This window comes from Diabrotica virgifera, chromosome 8 (genome assembly GCF_917563875.1).
Source record: "Diabrotica virgifera virgifera chromosome 8, PGI_DIABVI_V3a".
NCBI classification, from domain to species: domain Eukaryota; kingdom Metazoa; phylum Arthropoda; class Insecta; order Coleoptera; family Chrysomelidae; genus Diabrotica; species Diabrotica virgifera.
The window spans coordinates 7392897-7416337 of NC_065450.1; the positions used below are offsets into that span (position 1 = coordinate 7392897).

Sequence of the window (23441 nt, forward strand, 5' to 3'; positions counted from 1 at the left end):
AAGGTAAAAATAATGATGAGCACAAGAATAGCGTCCCAAAAAATCCACAAGAATATACCAACATCATTATGGAATACCGAAGTTTTTCGTGAAAATGAGACAGAACAGAAATTTCAAAAGGCTATTGAAATATCTCTAACACAGACAGAAGACTATAACAATATATGTAGACTCAGCTTGAAAAAATATAAAATCGCCTCTGACAAGCGTATCAGATGAAATACTAGAACAGAAAAAGGAAACAACAAAAAAATGTTTCGATGATGATTGCCTGAAATCCATAACAGATAGAAATATGGCTAGAAGGAACATTCTAGAAAACCCCTCGCACAACCACTAGAGAAATGCACTCAGCCGAAACAGCTGTAGTCACTTAGTTGTAATAAATTTTGTGGAAGTATAAAAAACTAACGTTTTCAGTGTTTTATTGTTACATTTATATAAAAGGTTATTTATGTTACTTACTGCGATAAACTTTCGTTGTGCCTCAAATAGTTCTTCGGCTGTCAAGCTGCGTAACATCTTTAGTGCTTCTCTTTCAGTTTGAATGTGTTGATCAACAATTTGCGCAAATTGAAGACCAACGTTTAGTTCCGTGACTCTTGCCCAAGGGCAAAAGGTGACTCCGCTTTGTAGAACGGCTTTATGGAAGAGTCCTTTGGACGACGGACTCAAAACATGATAATGAACGCTAGCACCTCCTGCGCTTTCTCCAAAGATTGTTACATTGTTGGGATCACCGTTAAAATTATGGATATTCTTTTGAATCCATTTCAAAGCTAGTTGTTGGTCTTTAAGTAATGCATTGCCGGGCACATTCAAGGACGTATCTTCAAAATGCAGACAACCTAGGAATCCTAGACGATAATTGACAGATACCAAGACTATGTCTTCAAGCATCAGGTATTCGGGTCCATATTCGGTAGAACTGTTTGAACCAAAGGCGAATCCACCACCATGTATCCATACCATTACTGGTTTAAGGCAAGAGTCTTCAGATGGAAGCTTAAAATAATATGTATATTAATTATATGAAGTGGTAATCCTAATAAAAAAACAAAATAGATTATCATTGTATATTATATTTTAACAGACATAAAGTACAGATAATTTTAACACACATACAAAAATTAAAGAATTAAGTCAGAACAACAAAAAAAGAAATCCGGGAACACTAAAAGATACAAATGGTAGTAATATCAAAAAAATAAAGAGACAGGCAGAATACATAAATGAATTATTATAGTCTGGGCAGATTATTGGAGAATAGGTAGGGTTACCATACGTCCGGATTTCGTCCGGACAGTCCGGATTTGAAAGACATGTCCGGATTGGGGTCCGGATATGAGAAATCAGCACCTTAGGTCTAAAGTATGTTAAAAGGTATATGTATTTTAAACTGGCAGAGATTTTCAATGTTAGTTGCATATTGTAGCGAAACAGCTGTACTTTTAATGCTGCCATATGCATTTCGCATATATGTACAATGTAGAGGTAGCAACGCAGTCAAATTCACATTTTACATTTTCTACAACCCCTTGGACTACCCCTGTCCGGATTTGGCCTTAATAAATTATGGTAAACCTAAGAATAGGCCATTTTTGGGAAAAGTTATTTACCAGCAATTTTATTGCTGAAATCGAATCCTATGATTGTAAATATTAATAATATAGGTATGCAAAGTCCGCAGATAGTGTGCTACTTTTTTTATAAACAAAATGGCGCTCGAAAATCGTATTTTTTTTTCAATTTTTGCTCTATAACTCCAAAGATTTTAACTTTACACCAAAAACACCCAAATAAAAATTCACATTAAATTCTGAATAGAGACCTGTTTTTCCCGATTTACTTAGACGAAAATTTTCCCAGGAAAGCGCGGGTTTTTACAACAAAATCTTTAATTTTCAACTAAAATTTTAGATAAGTAATTGTTTATCAATAATTAAATAACTTGGTATTATAAAAGCCCTTTTCGTATATATTATAATTACAGAAGCCAATGGAAATTAAATGAACAGTTTAGCAACAATTGAATTGTTAATTAGCAATTTTCGGCCGCTATAATAACCACAATAATTATGCTACCTAAGAATAACTATGATTTTTGTAGAAAAAGACACTGTACCTATCTAATGTACTTTACAGAATTAAAATTGGAATATTCTAAATTTATAACCAATTTTTTGGCTTATAAACAAATAGAATATCTCGGGAAATATTAAATTTAATTAAATAATGAAAACGGTATTAGAAAAAAAGCGGCAGGATGCTTCTTTTAAAAGAAAAAAACGTTTAATTGTAATGAGTGGTACCTGAGATTAAATCGGTCAAAGTTAACCGGTATTTACGGCAGAGATATAAACGATAGAAACATAATTTTACAACCTTCACCTTTTTATTTCGGTCCCCTTTCTCCACACCAATTCTCATGTCTTTAGAATACTCATAACGTATATTATTATAATAAAAATATCGATAACTACGAGTGAAAAATGCCAAAAATACCAAAGTTCCAATCAAAAATTGGTTTGGAGAAAATGTAATCTCAAAGTTCAAAATCGGTATACATTAAAAGAATGCATTTTCTCGGCTTCCATGGAGCAATTTTCTTCATTCTTTTTTTGTTCCCAAGTAACTCGAGCAGAGCCATCTAACTAACGCATTATTAAATGTCAATGTTGATATGTTTTGTTACAATAAATTAATTTAGTTATTATAACAAAAATGTTTAATTTCTCTAAATAAAGATTGTTTAAATAATTATACAGCTTTCACATGAGAACATTTGTGTTTTTAACGTTGAAAGGTACACTTGTAGTAAGTTTTTCTCAAAAAAATTTACAACTGGAAAAAATATGTAGTTTTCTTTTCTTATAAATAAATTAATCTATTATAACAAAAAAAAGCAAGTTTGATATTTAATAATGCGTTAGTTAGATGGCTCTACTCGAGTTACTTGTGAACAAAAAAAGAATGAAGAAAATTGCTCCATGAAAAGCCGAGAAAATATATTTTTTTAAAGTAGACCGATTTTGAACTTGAGATTACATTTTCTCTAACCTAATTTTTGATTGAAATTTTGCTATTTTTGTCAATTTTCAGTAGTAATATCGATAGTTTTTATTATAATAATATATGTTATGAGTATTTTAAAGATATGAAAATTGGTGTGGAGAAAGAGGACAAAAATAAAAAATTAGTAAAACAAAAATTATGATCCTATTTTTTATATCTATGCCGTAAATGCCGGTCAACTTTGACCGGTTGTATCTCAGGAACCACTCATCACAATTAAACGTTTTTTTCTTTTAAAGGAAGCGCCCTGCCGCTATTTTTCCAATATCGTTTTCATGATTTAATTTAATATTTCCCGAAATATTCTATTTGTTTATAAGCCAAAAAATTGTTTATAATTTTAAAATATTCCTGAGGCCGCCTTAATAGTACAATTTCAATTCTATAAAATACATTGTACATTGGATAGGTACAGTACCTTTTTATACAAAAACCATAGTTTTTTGTATGTACCATAATTATTGTGGTTATTACAGCGACCGTAAATTTTGAATTAACAATTCAATTGTTGCTAAACTGTTCTGTTCATTAAATTTCCATCGGATTCTGGAATTATAATTTATGCAAAAAGAGCTTTTATATTACCAATTTATTTAATTACAGTGGAACCCCGTTAACTCGGATTAATCGGGACCGCGGCCGATCCGGGTTATCGAAAATCCGGGTTAGCCGGAGAAAATGGTAAAAATTAATAAAATATGGTATGCTTACAGATAAACTCCGTTAATTGTCACACAGACACTGGTAAACCACGTTCGCATTCCACACAAAACCACACATACAAAGCGTCGTCAAGAGTCTCATTCTTAGCTTTATTAGCTTTGCACCGATTGTCCAAACTGTCTTTTGTTATCATTTTGAAAAAAAATTCTTCGATTTTAGTTCTATTTTTCTTCCAATCCGATACTGTAGATGTACCGACACCATTATAATGCTGCAAGATTCACCTTTATCAATTCTACTTAATGCTTCTAGTTTCTTTTCCATTGTCACTACAACATTTTTACGTTTTGTTGCCCTTATAGACAAAAGACACGCACACAAAATCTGAATAGATTTACGCACGATTACAGAACGGAAGCGAACAATACGACTTTACTACACACAATACCGTCTCTGATGTTATGTTATTTAATAACAGTGATGACTAAGTCCATTGTTAAAAAAAGAATTTTAATAGTCTTTTCTAAACAATGCTAAGACAGTTTCAAATAAATAAAGGATAATACAGGTGCTTGTTGTTTTCGATAACAGGACAATGAATGTGGTGTGCCATGAGTCATTTTTACTATGGTATATGTAGTTCAAATTACACAAATACCCATTATCTCTCAAATATTATATTACATAGAGTTGGTACAAAACCTCGTGAACCTTGAAAATGCGTATGTACAGTCGACTCTCGTTAATTCGAAACTCGAGGGACTCTTAAAATATTACGAATTATTGAGTGTTTGAAATATCAAATGGTTCGAAATTTGTGATAGAAAATAAATAAAACTTCGAATTATTTTAAGTGTTGATCAATTATTATTTATTAACTTCTATTCTATAACGATGACAAAAGTTTAGAGGTACATTCGTGTACATACATGTATGTATTCATAATGTGAATTAATCAATCTTTCGAAAGAACTCTATTATACTGCTTTGCTTCAAAGCACATTGCTGCTGCTCAGACTGCTCAATAATTTTTTTAAGAGAAAAAGTGCCTGAAATGCTTTTTCATCACTTTCGTTCTCTAGACAAGGTATCGAATGAGGATCTTGCTTCCTTAACTGAAACAAAGGCGCGTTGAAACAAGTTTGAAAACTGTACTTACTACAATCTTTTCGCCTCTTTCTCTCTGCAACTTTGAATTGTCGAGTGTTGGACGCCAATGAGTTCGAATTAACGCGTCGTTTTGTCATATAGCAATGATTTTTTTCGTTCGAATTACCAAGTGCATAAAAATGTATTGATTTAGTTTAGAAATATAAAGAGATTTTGTAGGGAACTCGTGATAACTTTGAATTATAGAGAGTTTCGAATTATCGCAGGTTTGAATTAACGCGAGTCGACAGTATAACCGAAATAAAATGAAGCCAAAAACATACGACTATTTTATTTGCTGCGAATTGCGCGACAGGGTCCCATCTGCACCCTGATATTTTCAGTAATGTCGGATTCAATCGTTTCGTTCGTATATTGACGTCACCAAATGAATGAATTAGGTTCACGAGATTTTGTAACAGCAATACATTTTTATTGTTGAAATGTTTGTCTGATAAAAATCGGTCCGGGTTATCGGGGGCCGACTTATCGGGGTTCCACTGTATATCTAAACAATTAATTTTAACTGAAAATTAATGATTTTGTTGGAAAAACCCGTATTTTCCAGGGAAAACTTTGGTCGAAGTAAATCGGGAAAAACACGTCTCTATGCAAAATTTAATTAAGGTGAATTTTTATTTGGGTGTTTTTGGTGAAAAGTTAAAATCTTTGGAATTATAGAGCAAAAATTGAAAAAAAACACGATTTTCGGGCACCATTTTGTTTATAAAAAAAGTAGCACACTATATGCGGACTTTGCATACCTATATTATTATTTTAACTATTTAGAATGGGAAATAATCCACAATATTATTAAAAAATGATTTTTATTAACGTTTCGACGCCCAAATCGGGTGCCGTTGTCAAAATACAAAATACTATATACAATAGTATTTTGTATTTTGACAACGGCACCCGATTTGGGCGTCAAAACGTTAATAAAAATCATTTTTTAATAATATTGTGGCTTATTTCCCATTCTAAATAGTTAAAATTGTAAAAATGCCACAAGAAAATAGCTTCAGAACAACATTCAAACTATATTATTATTATATACAATCATAAGATTCGATTCCAGTAATAAAATTGCTAATAAATAACTTTTCCTTATATTTTGCTAATTAGCCCAGAGTATTCTTCAAACACAATAGAATGGAGAAGATAAAAGTAGAAGTAGAAGATGATATGGTTTTAAAGATATTAAAAGAGGAAATTAAATCGGCAGTTAAAAACAGCAAAAATAATACAGCAGTAGGTCCAGACCAAATCCCAGTAGAAAGCCTAAAATGCATAAATGATAAAACCGTAGACATTATCGATGACTTGTTTAACACAGTGTATAAAACAGGAAACATACCAAAACAATGGCTACTCTCCACCCTTTGTGCTATCCCTAAAAATAAAAACGCAAAAGATTGCAGTGAATACAGAACAATATCATTAATAAATCACATTCTCAAATTATTCTTTGTGTTAGCTTAAATATGGATGTATGTATATGAATGTTGATGTGCCTGTTTGTTACTTTGCTTTTGAGAAAGCATTTGACAAAGTAAGGCACAAAAAATTATTCCGAATTCTAAAGACAAAAAACATAGACAAAAGGGACTTACGAATAATAACAAACCTTTACTGGAATCAAAGTGCACAAATTGTATTAGATAACGAACCCAGTCGAGAAATTGAAATCAGGAGAGAATTTAGGCAGGGATGTATTATGTCTCAATTACTGTTTAATGTACATAGTGAAGCCGTTTTTGAAGAAGCATTACTATTTCAAAGTGAAACAAAAATAATTAACGGAAGATATATTAATAACATAAGACATGCGGATGACACCGTCATTATGGCAAGCTCTGATGAACAACTAATTACTATTAAACAAAACAAAGCGTTTCTGTGAGGAAAATGATAAAATAAATAAATAATAACTAAGAAAACAAACATACCATCAAGCAAACATTTGGGAAATATAACGATAGATAGGGTTGATAAATAAAAATACCTTGGAACCTAGAGTTTAGGAGAAAAATGATCAAACAACAAAAAAGAACCAAGATAGAAATAAAAAGAAATGCGTTTGTAAAAATGAAATCAATTCTATGCAGCAAATATTTGAGGTTGGAATTGAGAGTAAGATCTTTGAGATGCTACGTGTTTTTGAAACTGCAATATGTACTTGAAAGCTGAACATTAAAGCAAGAACACATAAATAGGCTAGAGTCACTTGAAATGTAGTATTATAGAAGGGTGCTTAGAATAGCATGGCCATATATGAAAACGAACACGAAAGTATTGCGAGAAATGAGCAAAGAATGCGAAATAATGAACACAATAAAAATGAGAAAGTGACAATATCTTGGATATGTAATGAGGGAGAGCGATATAAAATGCTAAGACTGACAATACAGGGAAAGATAAGACTGACAATACAGGTAAAAATCAAACGCAAAATAAAAATAATCGTTATCGCCTTACCATTTACTTTAAATAATGTACTTATTTGTATTGTTTATATAATCTGTAAGTCTGACCAGTTTGAAGTGCTTATTTTTGAAAAAAAATATTTTATATTAATAAAATTTTTCTAAAATTTTGGAAAAATTCCCTTTTTTTAAAATAACATAAAAAGTATTAGTGATAAAAAAATCTCAAAGAATAAAAAAATGTAAGTTTTGATGTTATAGATATGCTAGTTTCATATTGTTTTTCTCTAAGACAAAAATTTGTTAAGATATGCCTGTTCAAATTTTGCATACACTCGTGATTAGTAACTCGTTCAAGCCGTTTCAACTATAACCCTTTCAAAAATTAGCACTCTTACCGGTGAAACGTACAGATCATATATAAAATAGATATATAAAGTAAATTGTTTATAAAGCGGTAACGATTAATTTTATTTGAGGTGCTAAACACGGGCAGATAAAAAATATGACAGCTTTATTTTGACCGTAACTCGTTTATTTTATTGCTAGAAACTTTTATTAATAATCAATATAAATAATTAGGGCTGCTTTATCCATTAGGCAATATAGGCAGTTGCCTAAGGCGGCACATTATGAGAGGGCGGCCAAAAAATACTGTACAAAAAATATTTGTATATAAAAATTATGAATCTAGGTTCTGTCATTAAAGAGTATCTCTTTCAAACTACTTTACCGCAAGGAAGCCAAAAAATTGTGCCCAAATAAAACATATCACGAAATAAGAAAGATACATTCAATTTGACGAGCAGGCCGATGATGAACTAAACTTTTCAGCTAGTGATGAGATGAAAATCCACACATTCTATGTTATAATCGACACTCTGATAAGAGACCTGAATAGACGTCGGGAATCTTATGGACTTATTTATCAACGTTTGCGTATTATTAACAGATTTGCCAAAATTAAGCAATGAAGAAATTATTAAAGAAGCTGAAAATCTGATACAAAATAAAGACGACCAAGATATATCATTCATACATGAATGCATTCACTTAAAGGGTCATTTGGATACCACAATAAAATCACCAATTGACATACTTATCTTATATTAAAGAAGAGTTAGTGCAGTCACTGAAAGTGGATATGAGCTATTACCTCCGATTTCGTTGAACCTCCATCGATTTGCATTAAAATTGGTGAGTGGTTAGAGGATATCTCAAGGAACAAAGGTTACATGGTGTCAACTTGCGCTTTTACCCTGGGGATGGATGCCACCGCTTCTCGGGACTGAAAACTATTTTATTAGAAATGTTCCCTGAAAATTATAAATTTTATTAGAAATTCGATAGAGGGACAAATTCTAAGCAAAATTTGTTAGATAAAGTTATTAAAATAAATCAATACTTTTTGAGTTATTAAAGATCAAAGATTTTAATTTTTCATGCGAAAAATGCATGTTTTTCACCGATTTTTCATAAATAACTCAAAAACTATAAGATTTTACAAAAAAGTTATTAGCATCAAAATCAAAGCTAATAGAAAACGAAATAAACTCCGTACTGGAAAACCCTTTTAATGTTAACTAAAAGAGAGTTATAATTAACTGAATGTATATTTTTTCGGCGAGTACCCAAATCTAAGTATTCAAGATTAAATAACGGGAAAATGATGCATTTTATGACATAACCTTATAAAACACTTGTCAAAGTACTTAGAAATATCTATCAAATGAGCCCCCGAACAAGTTCATAGCATTAAAATTTATGCACCAAATATTTTTCAAAATTTATCTTCAAAAAATTTTTCCAAAAAAGGTATTCTTTTTTTTATCAGGTTTGCCTACAAACCATTTGAAAGTTAATTTTAATGGCTATTAAACCACGTTGAATTTAATCTTTTAAACCCCTTATTTTTTTTAAAATATAAGGTTAAATGGCCCCGTTTACATGGTTCTCGCAGCAAAATTTAAGCTTTAAACGTTTCTATCTCGGTTATTTTTTACCCTACAGAAATAGTTAAAAGGTAAAATATTTGATTCAGAAAAAACTAAAATCTAGTTATACATAATACCGGGTGTCCACTTATATTTTCCCCCATTTATCTGCCTATAACTTCTAAACGGCTTAAGATAGAAATATGCGGTTTTCGCTGAAATGTTTTATTTTAGTAAAAGTTTTGTCTGAATGGATTAAATTTTTTATATCGCTTTTAAATACGAAAATAAAAATGGCGGATTTTTGAAAAAACCTTGTTTTCTTTTTTTTTAATGGAACATCCAGTATATTTTTTTGTAAATTGAAAGAAAGGTCATTCACCTATCCAGCGATATAAAGTTTTTCAAAATTGGTTGTCACATCACTGAATAATTAATTTTTAAAATGACGGGTGCAACGTGGATATCACATACCTAAATAACATAAATAAGCAAATTGATATTATGTTATGTGATTTCCACATTGCATCTCTCATTTTAAAAATTAATTTCTCAGTCAGTTGACAACCGATTTTAATAAATTTTATATCGCTGGATAGGTAAATGGCCGTTTTTTCAAGTTTTAAGTAAATAACCATTTTTTATATCGCTCTTAAATAAATAATGGCGGATTTAAAAAAAACGTTGTTGACTTTTTTTATTAAAACACCCAGTACATTTTTTGTAACTTGAAAAAACAACGGTCATTTACCTATCCAGCGATATAAAATATTTTAAAATCGGTTGTCAAATTACTGAGCAATTAATTTTTAAAATGAGAGATGCAATGTGGGAATCACATAACATAATATCAATTTTTGCTTCGTTATGGTATTTAGGTATGTGATATCCACGTTGCACCTCTCATTTTAAAAATTAATTACTCAGTGATTTGACAACCCATTTTGAAAAACTTTATACGCTGGATAGGTGAATGACATTTCTTTCAATTTACAAAAAAATATACTGGGTGTTCCATTAAAAAAAGTCAACAACGTTTTTTTCAAAAATCCGCCATTTTTATTTTCATAGTTGAAAGCGAAATAAAAAATTCAATCCATTCAAACAAAACTTTTACTAAAATAAAATATTTCAGCGAAAACCGCACATTTCTATCTCAAGCCGTTTAGAAGTTACAGGTAGTTAAAACGGGGGAAAATATAAGTGGACACCCGGTATATCATTTTTACGTATATTGAGTATTTTTGGAATTAAATATTATCAAATGAAAAGGAAAATTACGATAATTATAAATATTCTGATTTTTCAAATTACGTCTTTTTTTAAATATGCATTCTAAACCGGTAAAAATTGTTAAAATCATTACTTATGCTAATATAAAAAAATTCTTCTAATGATTACTATAAATTTTGATTTTTGTGGAAAAGGCTTATGTTTAATTTTTCACTTTTTCCTAAAAAGTTCTAAGGGGTTCTCTTATTTTCATCATAACTTGCTTGATTGTGATGCTATTAATTTCTACTGGAGCTCGTTTGATAGGCACTCCGAAGTACTTTGACAAGTGCTTAGCAGGTATATTTTATAAAATGCATCGTTTTCCCGTTATTTAAGCTTAAATACTTAGATTTGAGTACTCGTCGAAAAAATATACATTCAATTACCCATAACTCACTTTAAATTAACATTAGTTTAGTTCTTTAAGTGAGAAGTGTTCAGCTTTTTATTATCTTCAATTTTGTTAAAAATAACTTTTTTGTAAAAGCTCACAGTTTTCGAGTTAAACGTGAAAAACAGCTTTAAAACATGCATTTTTTACGAAAAAATAAAATCTTTGATCTTTAATAAGTCAACAAGTACCTATTGATGTATATTAATAACTTTATATGACAAATTTGGCTTAGAATTTGTCTCTCTGTCGATTTATGGAATTATTTCTTTCACCCCCACTTAAAGTGGTAGTTTTCACCACCACGGTAAATGCGCAAGTTAACGTCATGTTATCTTTGTTCCTTGAGGTATCCTCTTACTACTGACCAATTTTCATGAAAATCGATGGAAGTTCAACGAAATCGGAGGTGAAAACCTTCAGTGACTGCACTAAGTGGATTGAAAGATATTTTCCCTAATTTTGACATTGCTTTGCACATTTTATTTGGGCTTCCTAGTTGTTAACGTGTCCGCTGAAAGGTAATTTTCGAAAATGTCAAGAACGAAAAATATTTTCTCATTAAGTATGACGCAAGAAAGTGTTAACAATTTGTCGATTTTGTCAAGATCAAAATTTTTTTTTTAAAAGTCTTTTTTTTTAAGATGTTTTTTCAATGAAGAATGACAATTTTTTCTATTATAGGTATATAAATATCGTAGTTTATATCCATTTTTAGTGTATTCTTATTTAAATTCAAATTCCTGCAATTTTTTTTTGCAAAAATGGTACATGTTTGAAGGGCGGCCACTAGAGAATTGCATAGGGCGTCAATTGACCTAAACGCGGCCCTGTAAATAATCAATATACAGTATGTCCCTGTAAGTTGTATCCATATAGAAAACTTTTTTATTATTAATTTTACGAAAAAAAGTTATTCTTCATAAAAAGCTCTGCATGGTCCAAAACCTAAGATTTAACCATCAAATATCATTTTTTTTTAAATTATACAAGGTATGTCAAAAAGTTTGAATTTCACTCAAGAGTAAAGTAGCTTTATTTCTCACAATATTGAAAATTGGTTTTATGAAAAGTTGTTTGGAATTAAAAAATATATTTCAATATGCAATTACATCCTTCTAATTGAAAATTTTTTTTTTTTGAAAAATTATGGATAACTAACATTATTTTCAGTTATTTTAAGTCTGATAACTCTTTTATTATTAATTTTATGAAAAAAAAGTGATTCTTAGTAAAAAGTTCTGGATGGCCTAAAACCTAAAATACAACCATGTTATATCAAATTTTATCAATTTTATACGAGGTATGTCAAAAAACATAAATTTAGATCAAAAGTAAAGTACCTTTATACTTCAGAATATTACAATTAGAAGGATGTAATTACATACTGAAACATAGTTTTTAATTCTAAATAACTTTTCATAATAACAATTTTCGATATTGTGAAAAATAAACGTATTTTACTCTTCAGCGAAATTCATATTTTTTGACATACCTCGTATAAAATTGATAAAATTTGACATAAGATGGTTGTATTTTAGGTTTCAGACCATGTAGAACTTTTTATTAAGAATCACCTTTTTTCGTAAAATTAATAATAAAAGAGTTATCTGAATTGAAATAGCTGACAATAATGTTAGTTATCCATAATTTTTCAAAAAAAAAAAAAATTCAATTAGAAGGATATAATTGCATACTAAAACATAGTTTTTAATTCCAAACAACTTTTCATAATAACAATTCTCAATATTGTGAAAAATAAAGCTACTTTACTTTTGAGTGAAATTCAAACTTCTTGACATACCTTTTATAATATTAAAAAAAATTGATATTTGATGGTTAAATCTTAGGTTCTGGACCATGCAGTGCTTTTATGAAGAATAAATTTTTTTCGTAAAATTAATAATAAAAAAGTTTTCCATATGGATACAACTTACAGGGACATACTGTATATACATACACTCACCGGCACAAAAAACCGCCACCCCAAAAATGGGTAATTTTTAATGTATTGTATTTCCTAAACCTGATGTCCGATTTACTAAATTTTTTTAATATGTTATAGCCTTATTCTTTAACAATATCGCTGTAATAATATTGTTGCTAGACAGGTACATTGTCATTGTATACAGGGTGTACGAATCAAACTGTGTTTTTTTCTCAAACTTTGAAACACCCGGAGGAATGTTTTAGCTTTTATAAAATACTGAAATTAAAACCCAACTGTAGCTTCAGGTGTTCTTAACATTCTGTTTTTTGATTAATTCTCTTATGTTGGATCATAAAAAAGTTAGGCACTTTAACAAATATCCCTGTTTTTCGTCAATATAGGGTGTTTTTAAAGAAGTACGGCAAACTTTAAGGGGTAATTCTGCATGATAAAATAATGAACGTATGCTCGCAAATGCTTCGTTTCCGAGATAGGGGGTGTTGAAATTGTTGTTACAAACTGACGATTTATTTATTGCTCTAAAACGGTTTGTGATATGCAAATTAAATTTGGTGTATTGTAAGAGGTAGTTATTGTGCATTTTTTGGCATACAATTAAGAATTTTATATTCACCACTGGCGTGCATACGGGATATATCTAAAATGTTTATACCCGTATGCACCCCAATGGTGAATATCAAATTCTTAATTGTATGCCAAAAAAATGCGCAATAATTACCTCTTAAATCTACCAAATTTCATTTCCATATCACAAACCGTTTTAGAGCAATAAATAAATCGTGAGTTTGTAAGAACAATTTCAACACCCCTATCTCGGAAACGAAACATTTACGGAGATACGTTTATAAAGAAAACTGTCATTATTTTATCATGCAGAATTACCCCTTAAAGTTTGCCGTACTTATTTAAAAACACCCTTTATTGACAAAAACAGGGGTAGTTGTTAAAGTGCATAACTTTTTTATTATCCAACATAAGCGAATGAAACAAAAAACATAATGTTAATAAAATCTGAGGCTATAGTTGGGTTGTAATTTTAGTAATTTATAAAAGCTAGAACATTCCACAGGGTGTTGTAAAAATTTGAGAAAAAAACAGAGTTTGATTCGTACACCCTGTATACAATGACAATGTACCTGCAAGCAACAATATTATTAGAGCGATATTGCTAAAGAATAAGGCTATAACATATTAAAAAAATTACTTAAATCGGACATCAGGTTTAGGAAATACAAGACATTAAAAATGACCCATTATTTGGGGTGGCGGTTTTTTGTGCCGGTGAGTGTATAATAATATAAATATAATATAATAATATAAATAATAATATAAATAATCAATTAAAATAAAGCTTTTTTAAACACTATAAAAAAGTTTAAACGGTTTTTCCCGAAAAGTTTCATTTTTAGGATATTTTACGTTGAAATATTCGATTTGAAATTTGACGAATAAAAACGTATTTTTCATGAGCTACAACTTTACTTTTACTGGATGTATAGACATCAGGGATACATAATACACAGCTCTATTCGTTTTTTTTCTATGCTACATTTTATTAAAAATATTTTTTTCGATAAAATATTTACTTTTTTTACAACCAATATTCAAAGTGAACTTTTCTGCACGGTTTTATGTTAGCAAACTTGATATTTTCTCACAGTATAAGATTTATGACATTAGTGTGCAGAAAAGTGACGTTTCTGCGCAGAAAAGAACCTTCCGGCACAGAAACGTCACTTTTCTGTACATTAGTGTCAACAGTCTTATATTGTGAGAAAAAAAAGCACAGTACCATTACATTCCACAATAAAATCATAAATAAAATAATTATACCATGTTTATGTACCAAATGGTATATAAACCATGGTTTTATTTCAGAGTGCTTATCAAAAAAGCACCGATTTACAGTTGAGTCCGCGAGTCTTTACCCGTGCGTCATCATTTAAAGCATACGAAATAAGTCGGAAATATATTTCACGCAATAACAACTGACAGAAAGTGGCTACTTTTCCGATTACGGGTTTTATTATAAAATTTGACGTTATCAAATATATAGAATGTCATATGCAAGTTTTGCTTCAAAATGTTTGTGCAGAAATACAGCTACATTTGAAGTAGCTTAGTAAATTCTCTTATTATTATTGATTAATAAATAAATAAACAAATTTAAAAAAATATTCAATAACGTATTTTATTTTTGTTATTTTATTCACTTTGACGGAAATCTAAACACAATCATTTCTTTACTGTGTGAATGACGTTAGCTTTGTATGTTTTAAATGTTAATTGCCAAAATATAATTATTTACCTTAAAATTTCAAAGCCCAATATAAAATTAGTTGTGAAAATAACTGTTTGTGTAATATAAAGAAACTTCAAAACGCAAAAATTCGACAAAAACCGCCAAAAAATTCAACTGACTGACAGCCACAAAAGTAAACAAAGCAGAAACGTCAAACAAATTGTGCTTAAAATATGAAAACATATCGAATCGTCTTTTTTTGTACCTATCTCTTTTCAATGCACTGAGTCTAAATGGTTCATAAAAATAACATGTGTTTTTAATTAATAACAAACGGCAGCTGGTTTGTCATGAGTTTCATGCGTGGAAGAGAATGATGCTAGATAAAAAGTATGTGTTTTATCTCGCCAGGTGTTAATGACGCACGGGTAAAGACTCGCGGACTCAACTGTAACTCATGTCCGAGAAATTTGCAAAAATTCGCTACTTTAACACATTATTTTTGAACATAATTGGTATTTTACAAATGACTACTTCATTTTGAGTAAAGTTATATATTATGGTCCTTTTCATAGGCATTTTTCAGGGCGTCACAAATGATAGAAAAAAAGGTAAAACCGTGATAATACACATTTTTATAACATTTATTCTAACATGACATTTTAGTTAAATCTGACATTTGTCACATTTTATTTGCAATTTCGCATAAAAACAAATCCATTGTGTTTATTTCTTTTATAAAATGGTATTTTTTTATTTGTATTGTCTTATAAATTGAACAGATTATATTCGTAGATATATTATATAATTCGTAAATATTTTTTTCGATTATAGCGTCATCTATCGACAACTAGAATAAATGTAATAAATGTCTGTAATTACGGACGTGCCTTTTTTTCTGTCACATACAATTTAATGCGTTAGAAAGAAATCGAAAAACTGTGACGCACTGAAAGATGCACATATGAGAAAAATATTATTCTGTTTACATCTGCTTTTAAAGTGTAGACAAATATACAATCTGTAAGACAATTAATATACTTGAATTATCGAATAGAAAATAAATTATGGATGTTTTATTTTACAATTTTATTCTTAATGAACATTATAATTATCATTTATTCAATAAGGATTTAGCAACCTCAGCAAGATACGTCGAATGAAGCAGGTATTGTGGAAATCCATGACTGCATAAATATAACGTCAAATGTGACAATATTTTGTAATAGTTATTTAAACTCGTTTAAATTCAAACAAATTAAGTCAGTGCCTTAATTTATCAACTGATTTCTGTATAATTTGTTTAGTTATAAATTTAAATTGATTAGTATTAATTAAATACAATTTATAATTTATAATGTATTATTATAATAAATCTTCGTTTGGAAATTGTGATTTATATTTTTTATCAAAAACTGTGGTTGTAGAAAAAGTATAGTGTGTAACAAATGCAGAGAGGTAATTTCTCACTCGTTTGATTTGCTGCACTCGCTTGCGCTTGTACCGCAACTTTTCAAACTCGTGAGAAATTAGTGCCTTTCTGCACTTGTTGCACAATATACTATTTTATTACATTTCCGGACTTATATAAGCGGTGACTGTCACCCCCTTCCCCATTAAACGTTAACTGCCAATTGTGAAAAAATTGTTTATGTCAAAAACTTCTAAGAGGTGATAACGTAATTTCTCAGTGAATTTCGCGATACATCAAAAACAGTTATCGACTGTTAACGTTTATTGACACTAATTTATTAAGCTGTAATTGTAGACAGCGTTATTATTATAATTCGTATTTGTTTGAAAAACGTCTTTTTGATACTGGATAGCTAAATACATTTGTTTATTTTCGATGTTGTTCGATTCTTCCATCTGATTACTCATTACATGGTTACATGATTACAATAATCTGATTACTCATTACATTTTTTTGTTTTGCCGAAGTTAAAAGAAAACATATATGTTATTTTCTTAATGCCGGTTACGTATATATTTTTCGTAATTATTTAATATTTTGATTTTGTCAGTGTTTAACAGAAAAATGTCCAGTCGTAGCACAAAACTTTGTATGACACGAAGCACTAGCGGGTCTTGGATCGTCTGAGGTAGCCTCTTGCCTTACAAATACAATGAAAAGTGAAGTTACTGGGAAAGACTTCGCTTTTATGTCTGAAACTTGTTCGGGCCAAAATGGAAATTCAATTGTTTCCGCAATGTTTCTGTTTGCTGTTGAAACACTAATTATTTTAAAAATAGACCAGTTATTTTTTGAACCCGGACATTCCCAAATTGAATGTTATATGGTCCATGCCCACATAGAAAACGCGAGTAAAGTCTTGGAAATTTATGATCCATTGGGATGGATGGTATATGTACAGTGATTAAAATGGCTTTAAAGAAATCAAAATACGAAGTAGTTGAAATAGATCAGGAAGACATTTTGGACTTTACAGAAATTCAAGTTTAAATGATTAAAAATAAAAAAATTGACATTGAAGGAAATTTTGTCAAATAGTTGAATATAGTTTGGCTACAATATACATATTATAAAATAAGACACTGCACACAGTTATTTCAAATATAATTTTAAATCAGACAACTTTACGAAATTTAAAATACAGAGAAGGCAAATTCGAACATTAACATTTTCAATTAACAAGCCAAGAAGAAAACATGACAAACCGTTAACGATTAATAATAACAAGTTAAAAGGTTTAGTAGAACTCTGTGAGCAAAAATTAAAGAACAATATCATATCTTTTACTAGAATCTTCAAGGAAGGGGGGATGATCATAATGAAAATGTTTCAGAAGATGAAGACGTTTAAAGATGGTATAAGTATTTAGAAATTTCATAAGTTTAATATTTGTATGTTATTAGAAAAATAAATTTTTTTATTTAAATACACTTATAACATTTTTAATAATACAGGGTTAGTGCTGAATTGGATATCCTTAAAATTTTGAAAATATCAGCGAATGTAAGTTAAAGTCAAACTGGATATCCTGGAAAAAGGGGAAATATCAGGTAAATTTTCTCAACATTTTAGGGAAATTACATTTTTACATTTTCACCCGGCAGTACTAACCCTGTAGTAAAACTATTATTATAGGCTATTGATTATGTACTATAGAAAGGAACTACAACGTTAACGGGGTTTTATTATTTCATATGGTCAATGAATCTCTCTATATGAAAAAACCGCGAAGTGCTACCATTTAAAGGGGTGCGTTTTTGAGAAATGGGTGAATTAGTCCCTGGGCACAGGTTACATTAGGGTGAGTTCTATGCACTTTTGGTACAAACACGTCTACATAAAAATTGTTCCTGGTTAAATTTCCTATGTAAATATAACTTTTTAAAGTCAAAGATACTTTTTTTACAAAAATATATTCAAAAGAAAAAGCACAAAGAAACCCAAAAGAAAGAAATTTTGTTTTTTGTCCCATAACTTTTGTCCACGGGGATATAGGTACCGACATTGCTTCACAGAAAAAAAACTTACATATTTTCTCTTCAAAATGATGTTCAGTAGAGGTCATTAGGATTTACAGTTTTCGAAATATGATTTTTCAAAGTTCGCCACTCACAGCAATTTTGGGCAATTTTCCTTGTTATTTCGCAAATATTGTTCTGTAACTTTTTTCTACGTAACTTTAGGTATATGCAATGGTACATGTAAGAGGAATAGAAATCAATTACCTTTAAAATGGTCTAATGTATAATGTTGTACGACTTCTTTTAAAGAGGTTATCTTTTTCAAGACTTTTAACGAGTTTTTATATTTTTACGATTATTTTTAAATTTCCCATTATAACTTTTTTTTCTATATGGTATATATTATATAATAAAAAAGAAAGCTTATTCTGTTTACTTTAAAATTGTGTATTAAAAAAAATTCTAGGGTTATTTTTGAATAAGATATGCTTTTTCAAATTGTAATAAGTACTTGCAACGATTTTTGATTTTAGGATTATTTTTTAAATTCCCCATTATAACTTTTTTATGTGATTGTGTGTTATGATTGAATCTTATTTTTTATAGGTAATACTTTTGATCCATTTGACTCGGCCGGGCAAACTTGAAAATATGGATTAATTCCAATATTTACTGTCAAAGCTCCTGCACCAAAGCTTTAATTGAAAAAATAGCATGTAAATGTACCAAAGGATGTACAAAAAACTGCGGTTGTAGGAAGATAGGAATTAGTTGTTCAATATTCTGCAAAGGGTGCATGTGCATGGGTACTAATTGTGGGAACTCTAAGATAACTGAGGTGTCAGAGGAAGATATTGAAGCTAATGCTAACGAAGAGATGGACTTTGATTTTGAAATTTTTTTAAATGTCAACGTTTTAATAATTTTAACTAAAGTAATGTTTTTTAAGACTAATGTTTTTGTAATTTTTGTAAAAGAAATATTTTAAATAATACAGGTAAAAAAATATCAAGGAATCACTCGGTTTCCACTATGTATTTAAATATAGATGATACACCATTTTAAAGAACAGAAAGTAAGCCCTCTTTGTTGCGCAATATATAGATAGTATATTCAAGTACAAGAAAAAAAGTTATAATGAGAAATTTCAAACATAATCGTAAAAAATGTAAAAAATAATATTTTTTTTATATTAGGTATTATATAATATATAATATATTATATAATAATTTTGCTTTATTTTTATATTATATTATAAAAAAAATCGTTAAAATTATAAAACCGTGACAAACCACAATACAATCTCTTTAAAAAAAGTCGTACAACGTTATACAGTAGACCATTTTAAAGGTAATTGATTTCTATTCCTATTACGTGTACCATTGCATATACCTAAAGTTACGTAGAAAAAAGTTACAGAACAATATTTGCGAAATAACAAGGAAAATTGCCCAATATTGCTGTGAGTGGCGAACTTTGAAAAATCATATTTCGGAAACTGTAAATCCTAATGACCTCTACCAAACATCATTTTAAAGAGAAAATGTGTAAGTTTTCTTTCTGTGAAGCAATGTCTATACCTATATCCCCGTGGACAAAAGTTATGGGACAAAAAACAAAATTTCTTTCTTTTGGGTTTCTTTGTGCTTTTTCTTTTGAATATATTTTTGTAAAAAAAAGTATCTTTGACTTTAAAAAGTTATTATTATTTTATTATTATCAATAATATTTTGTATTTTGACAACGGCACCCGATTTGGGCGTCGAAACGTTAATAAAAATCATTTTTTAATAATATTGTGGCTTATTTCCCATTCTAAATAGTTAAAATTAAAAAGTTATATTTAGATAGGAAATTTAACCAGGAACAATTTTTATGTAGAAGTATTTGTATCAAAAGTGCATAGAACTCACCCTAATGTAACCTGTGCCCAGGGACTAATTCACCCATTTCTCAAAAACGCACCCCTTTAAATGGTAGAACTCCGCGGTTTTTTCATATATAGATGTCCATTGACCATATCAAATAATAAAACCCCGTTAACGTTGTAGTTCCTTTTAGCTATCTTATTTTGAATATAATCAATAGCCTATTATCAGGTGCGACGTTAACGGTTACAAAAAATATATATCGGTAATATCAAAAAGCGTTATCAGGTCATTATTAGAAAAAAATTCTATTTTTTGTCTGTAGAATAACAATAACTTGTCATAATTTTTACAATATGTCAAAGAAACCATAATAATACTATATAAATATACAGATTTCTATTGTAATGTATTTTGCCTCCGTAATCACAAATTTGTTGGCCGATATTACGTTTCAAAACAGTTTTTCCAATTTTCTGCCGCTTTATGTTTTTGCAGTTAACGTTGTTTGATACTAAACCCTCGAATTACACGGTGTCGTCGTATTTCCTGTTCACTTAATGGGCTAACATTGGTCCGATATAGCAGTAAAATTATCATTAAAACCTTATATTACTTTTATTAAAGTTTTTAATATTTTAAATGTAGATAAATTCAATAAAAGATTACAATCACTTACTGTTTTTGTATGAATACCTAGGTGTAGACAGTCTTCAGAACCGATAAGTTTATTATTTTGACCATCCCATTGGTAGCTTGGCTTACCATCTTCCGTGGCATCTCTAACCCCATTCCATTTTTCTGCAGGTTCCGGTGCCTATATAGTATAAAGACGATATATTATGAAAAAATAACTAGAAAAATCAAGCTATGCAAATCAGGTATCAGGTATGCAAATATACTTGGGATAACTAGCACATGTTTATAACTGAAGGGCGGAATATATGCATTTAAATGTAGCCAAAACATGCGCTTTTATATTTATGCCTCATTTGCCTTCAAAATATGCACTTACGTGCCCTTTTTGACCAAATACATATACTTTTATGCAATGTTTTAATTTATTATTATAATAAAATGAATAAAAAACACACTAAGTTAAAATAGCAGTATATTTATTTAAAAAGTAATTTGAAAAAACAAAGAAAAGTAAAAGAAGAAGACACAATGATGAACTCCAGACAGTATATGGAGATGAAAACATAGTACGCGGCATTAAAGCAAACCGAATAAAATGGGCGGGCCACGTGCTAAGATCGAGTGACGAAAGACTTCTGAACGCGACATTCTGGGGAAGGTCCGATGGCAAAAGGTCAGTTGGTCACCCAAGGAAGGGATGGAGGGACGCAGTAGCCAGTGATCTACGGAAAATTAGAGTACTGCAATGATGAATAGCTGCTCAGGACCAACAACAATGGAGGGAAATAGTAAACCCGGCCAAGACACACATAGAGTTGTAGCGCCAAATGATGATGATGGTGATGATGATGATGATGAAAAAGAAGTAAAACAGTGACTTCGAAATATTCTGCGTAGAATTTTTCTGCCTAAATTCACGTTCTCCACGGGTAATGACAGGTTATGAAGGTAAACTAACTCCTAGTAGCTGTCTTTATAACTGCGTACACATGACATCCATCACATATCCCAAAGCAGACGTGGCCTCAGACCATAACCCACTTATCGCCAGGATTACATTCACACTTAAAAATATTAAAAGACATCAAAGAACTCCTACAATAGACACAAGTAAGCTTAAACAACAACATATAAAAGAATCAAAGAATGCCTCCAACATGAACTGCATATGAACTGTAGCAAACTGAACATAGACACCAATGATATTGACGAAGCACTGGGATCGACTAAAACATTGCCTACTAGAACCGTGCATAGAACTACTGAAGACTTCTACAAAAAGAAATAAAGAATGGATAAACGACGAGATACTCAATATGATGGAACAACGGAGACAACATAAGAACAAAGATAACAATAAATACAGGGAGATTAACCACCAGATAAGAAGGATGATAAAGCAGGCAAAAGAAAAACGCTTTGCAGAGAAATGCAAATAGATCGAGGACCTTTAAAAAAGATACGATCTATTTAATCTACACAAGAAAATAAAAGAAATGGCAGGGCTAAGAAAACAAAATCTCACTGGTGGACTTCTGGATAGACACGGGATTACTATAACACAGACCGATGAGAAAGTACAACGCTGGGCAGAATACATAGATGAACTGTTCGATGATGAAAGAGGAGACCTGGAAAACATAGAACTTACTTCAGAAGAAATAGGTCCAGATATCACAAAAGAAGAAATAGCACACGCATTAAAAACAATGAAGAACGGAAAAAGCCCTGGGCCTGACATGTTTCCTATCGAATTAATAAAAATTATAGATAAACAGCACATTGATGTTTTAGTTATACTTTTGAACCAAATTTATAGCGCAGGCGTATTACCCAAAGAATGGTCAACGTCATTCTTTGTTTGTCTCCCCAAAAAGAAAAACGCAAAAGAATGCTCCGATTACCGCACCATCAGCTTGATGTCTCATGAGCTGAAGTAGCTACTGAAAGTCATCCATAACCGAATATATCATAAATTGGACATAGATATTAATGATACACAATTTGGGTTTCGCAAAGGCCTAGGAACGCGTGAAGCTCTTTTCTCACTTAATATCCTAATACAAAGGTGCCTAGACGCCAATCAAAATATATAGGTATGTCTGTTTTATTGACTATAATAAAGCTTTCGATAAAGTACGACATGAACAATTAATGAATGTCCTGAAATTAAAGAAGATTGACTACAATTACCTCAGGATCATATCTAATTTATACTATAAGCAGCGAGCAAAAGCACGTATTAACGAACAGTTGTCAGAGGAAATTAAAATTAGACGTGTGAGACAGGGATGCATATTGCCTCCAGTTCTCTTTAATGCCTACTCGGAAGAGATCATAAAACAAGCTCTTGAGGGTGAAAGAGCTGGAATAAAGGTGAACGGAGTTCCCAT

At 30.3% G+C, this 23441-nt stretch overlaps 1 protein-coding gene across 2 annotated transcripts in view; it reads right to left on the reverse strand.

Moving 5' to 3' along the window:
• Window positions 1-23441, reverse strand: part of LOC126890655 (esterase B1-like) — a 68269-nt gene that overhangs the window by 23834 nt on the left and 20994 nt on the right. For both annotated transcript variants that reach the window (XM_050659773.1, XM_050659772.1), the window contains exons 2-3: window positions 21089-21226; window positions 466-1005 (exon numbers count right to left, since the gene is read on the reverse strand). In XM_050659773.1, the coding sequence (XP_050515730.1) occupies window positions 466-1005; window positions 21089-21226 (678 nt within the window). The remainder of the gene's footprint in view (window positions 1-465; window positions 1006-21088; window positions 21227-23441) is intronic.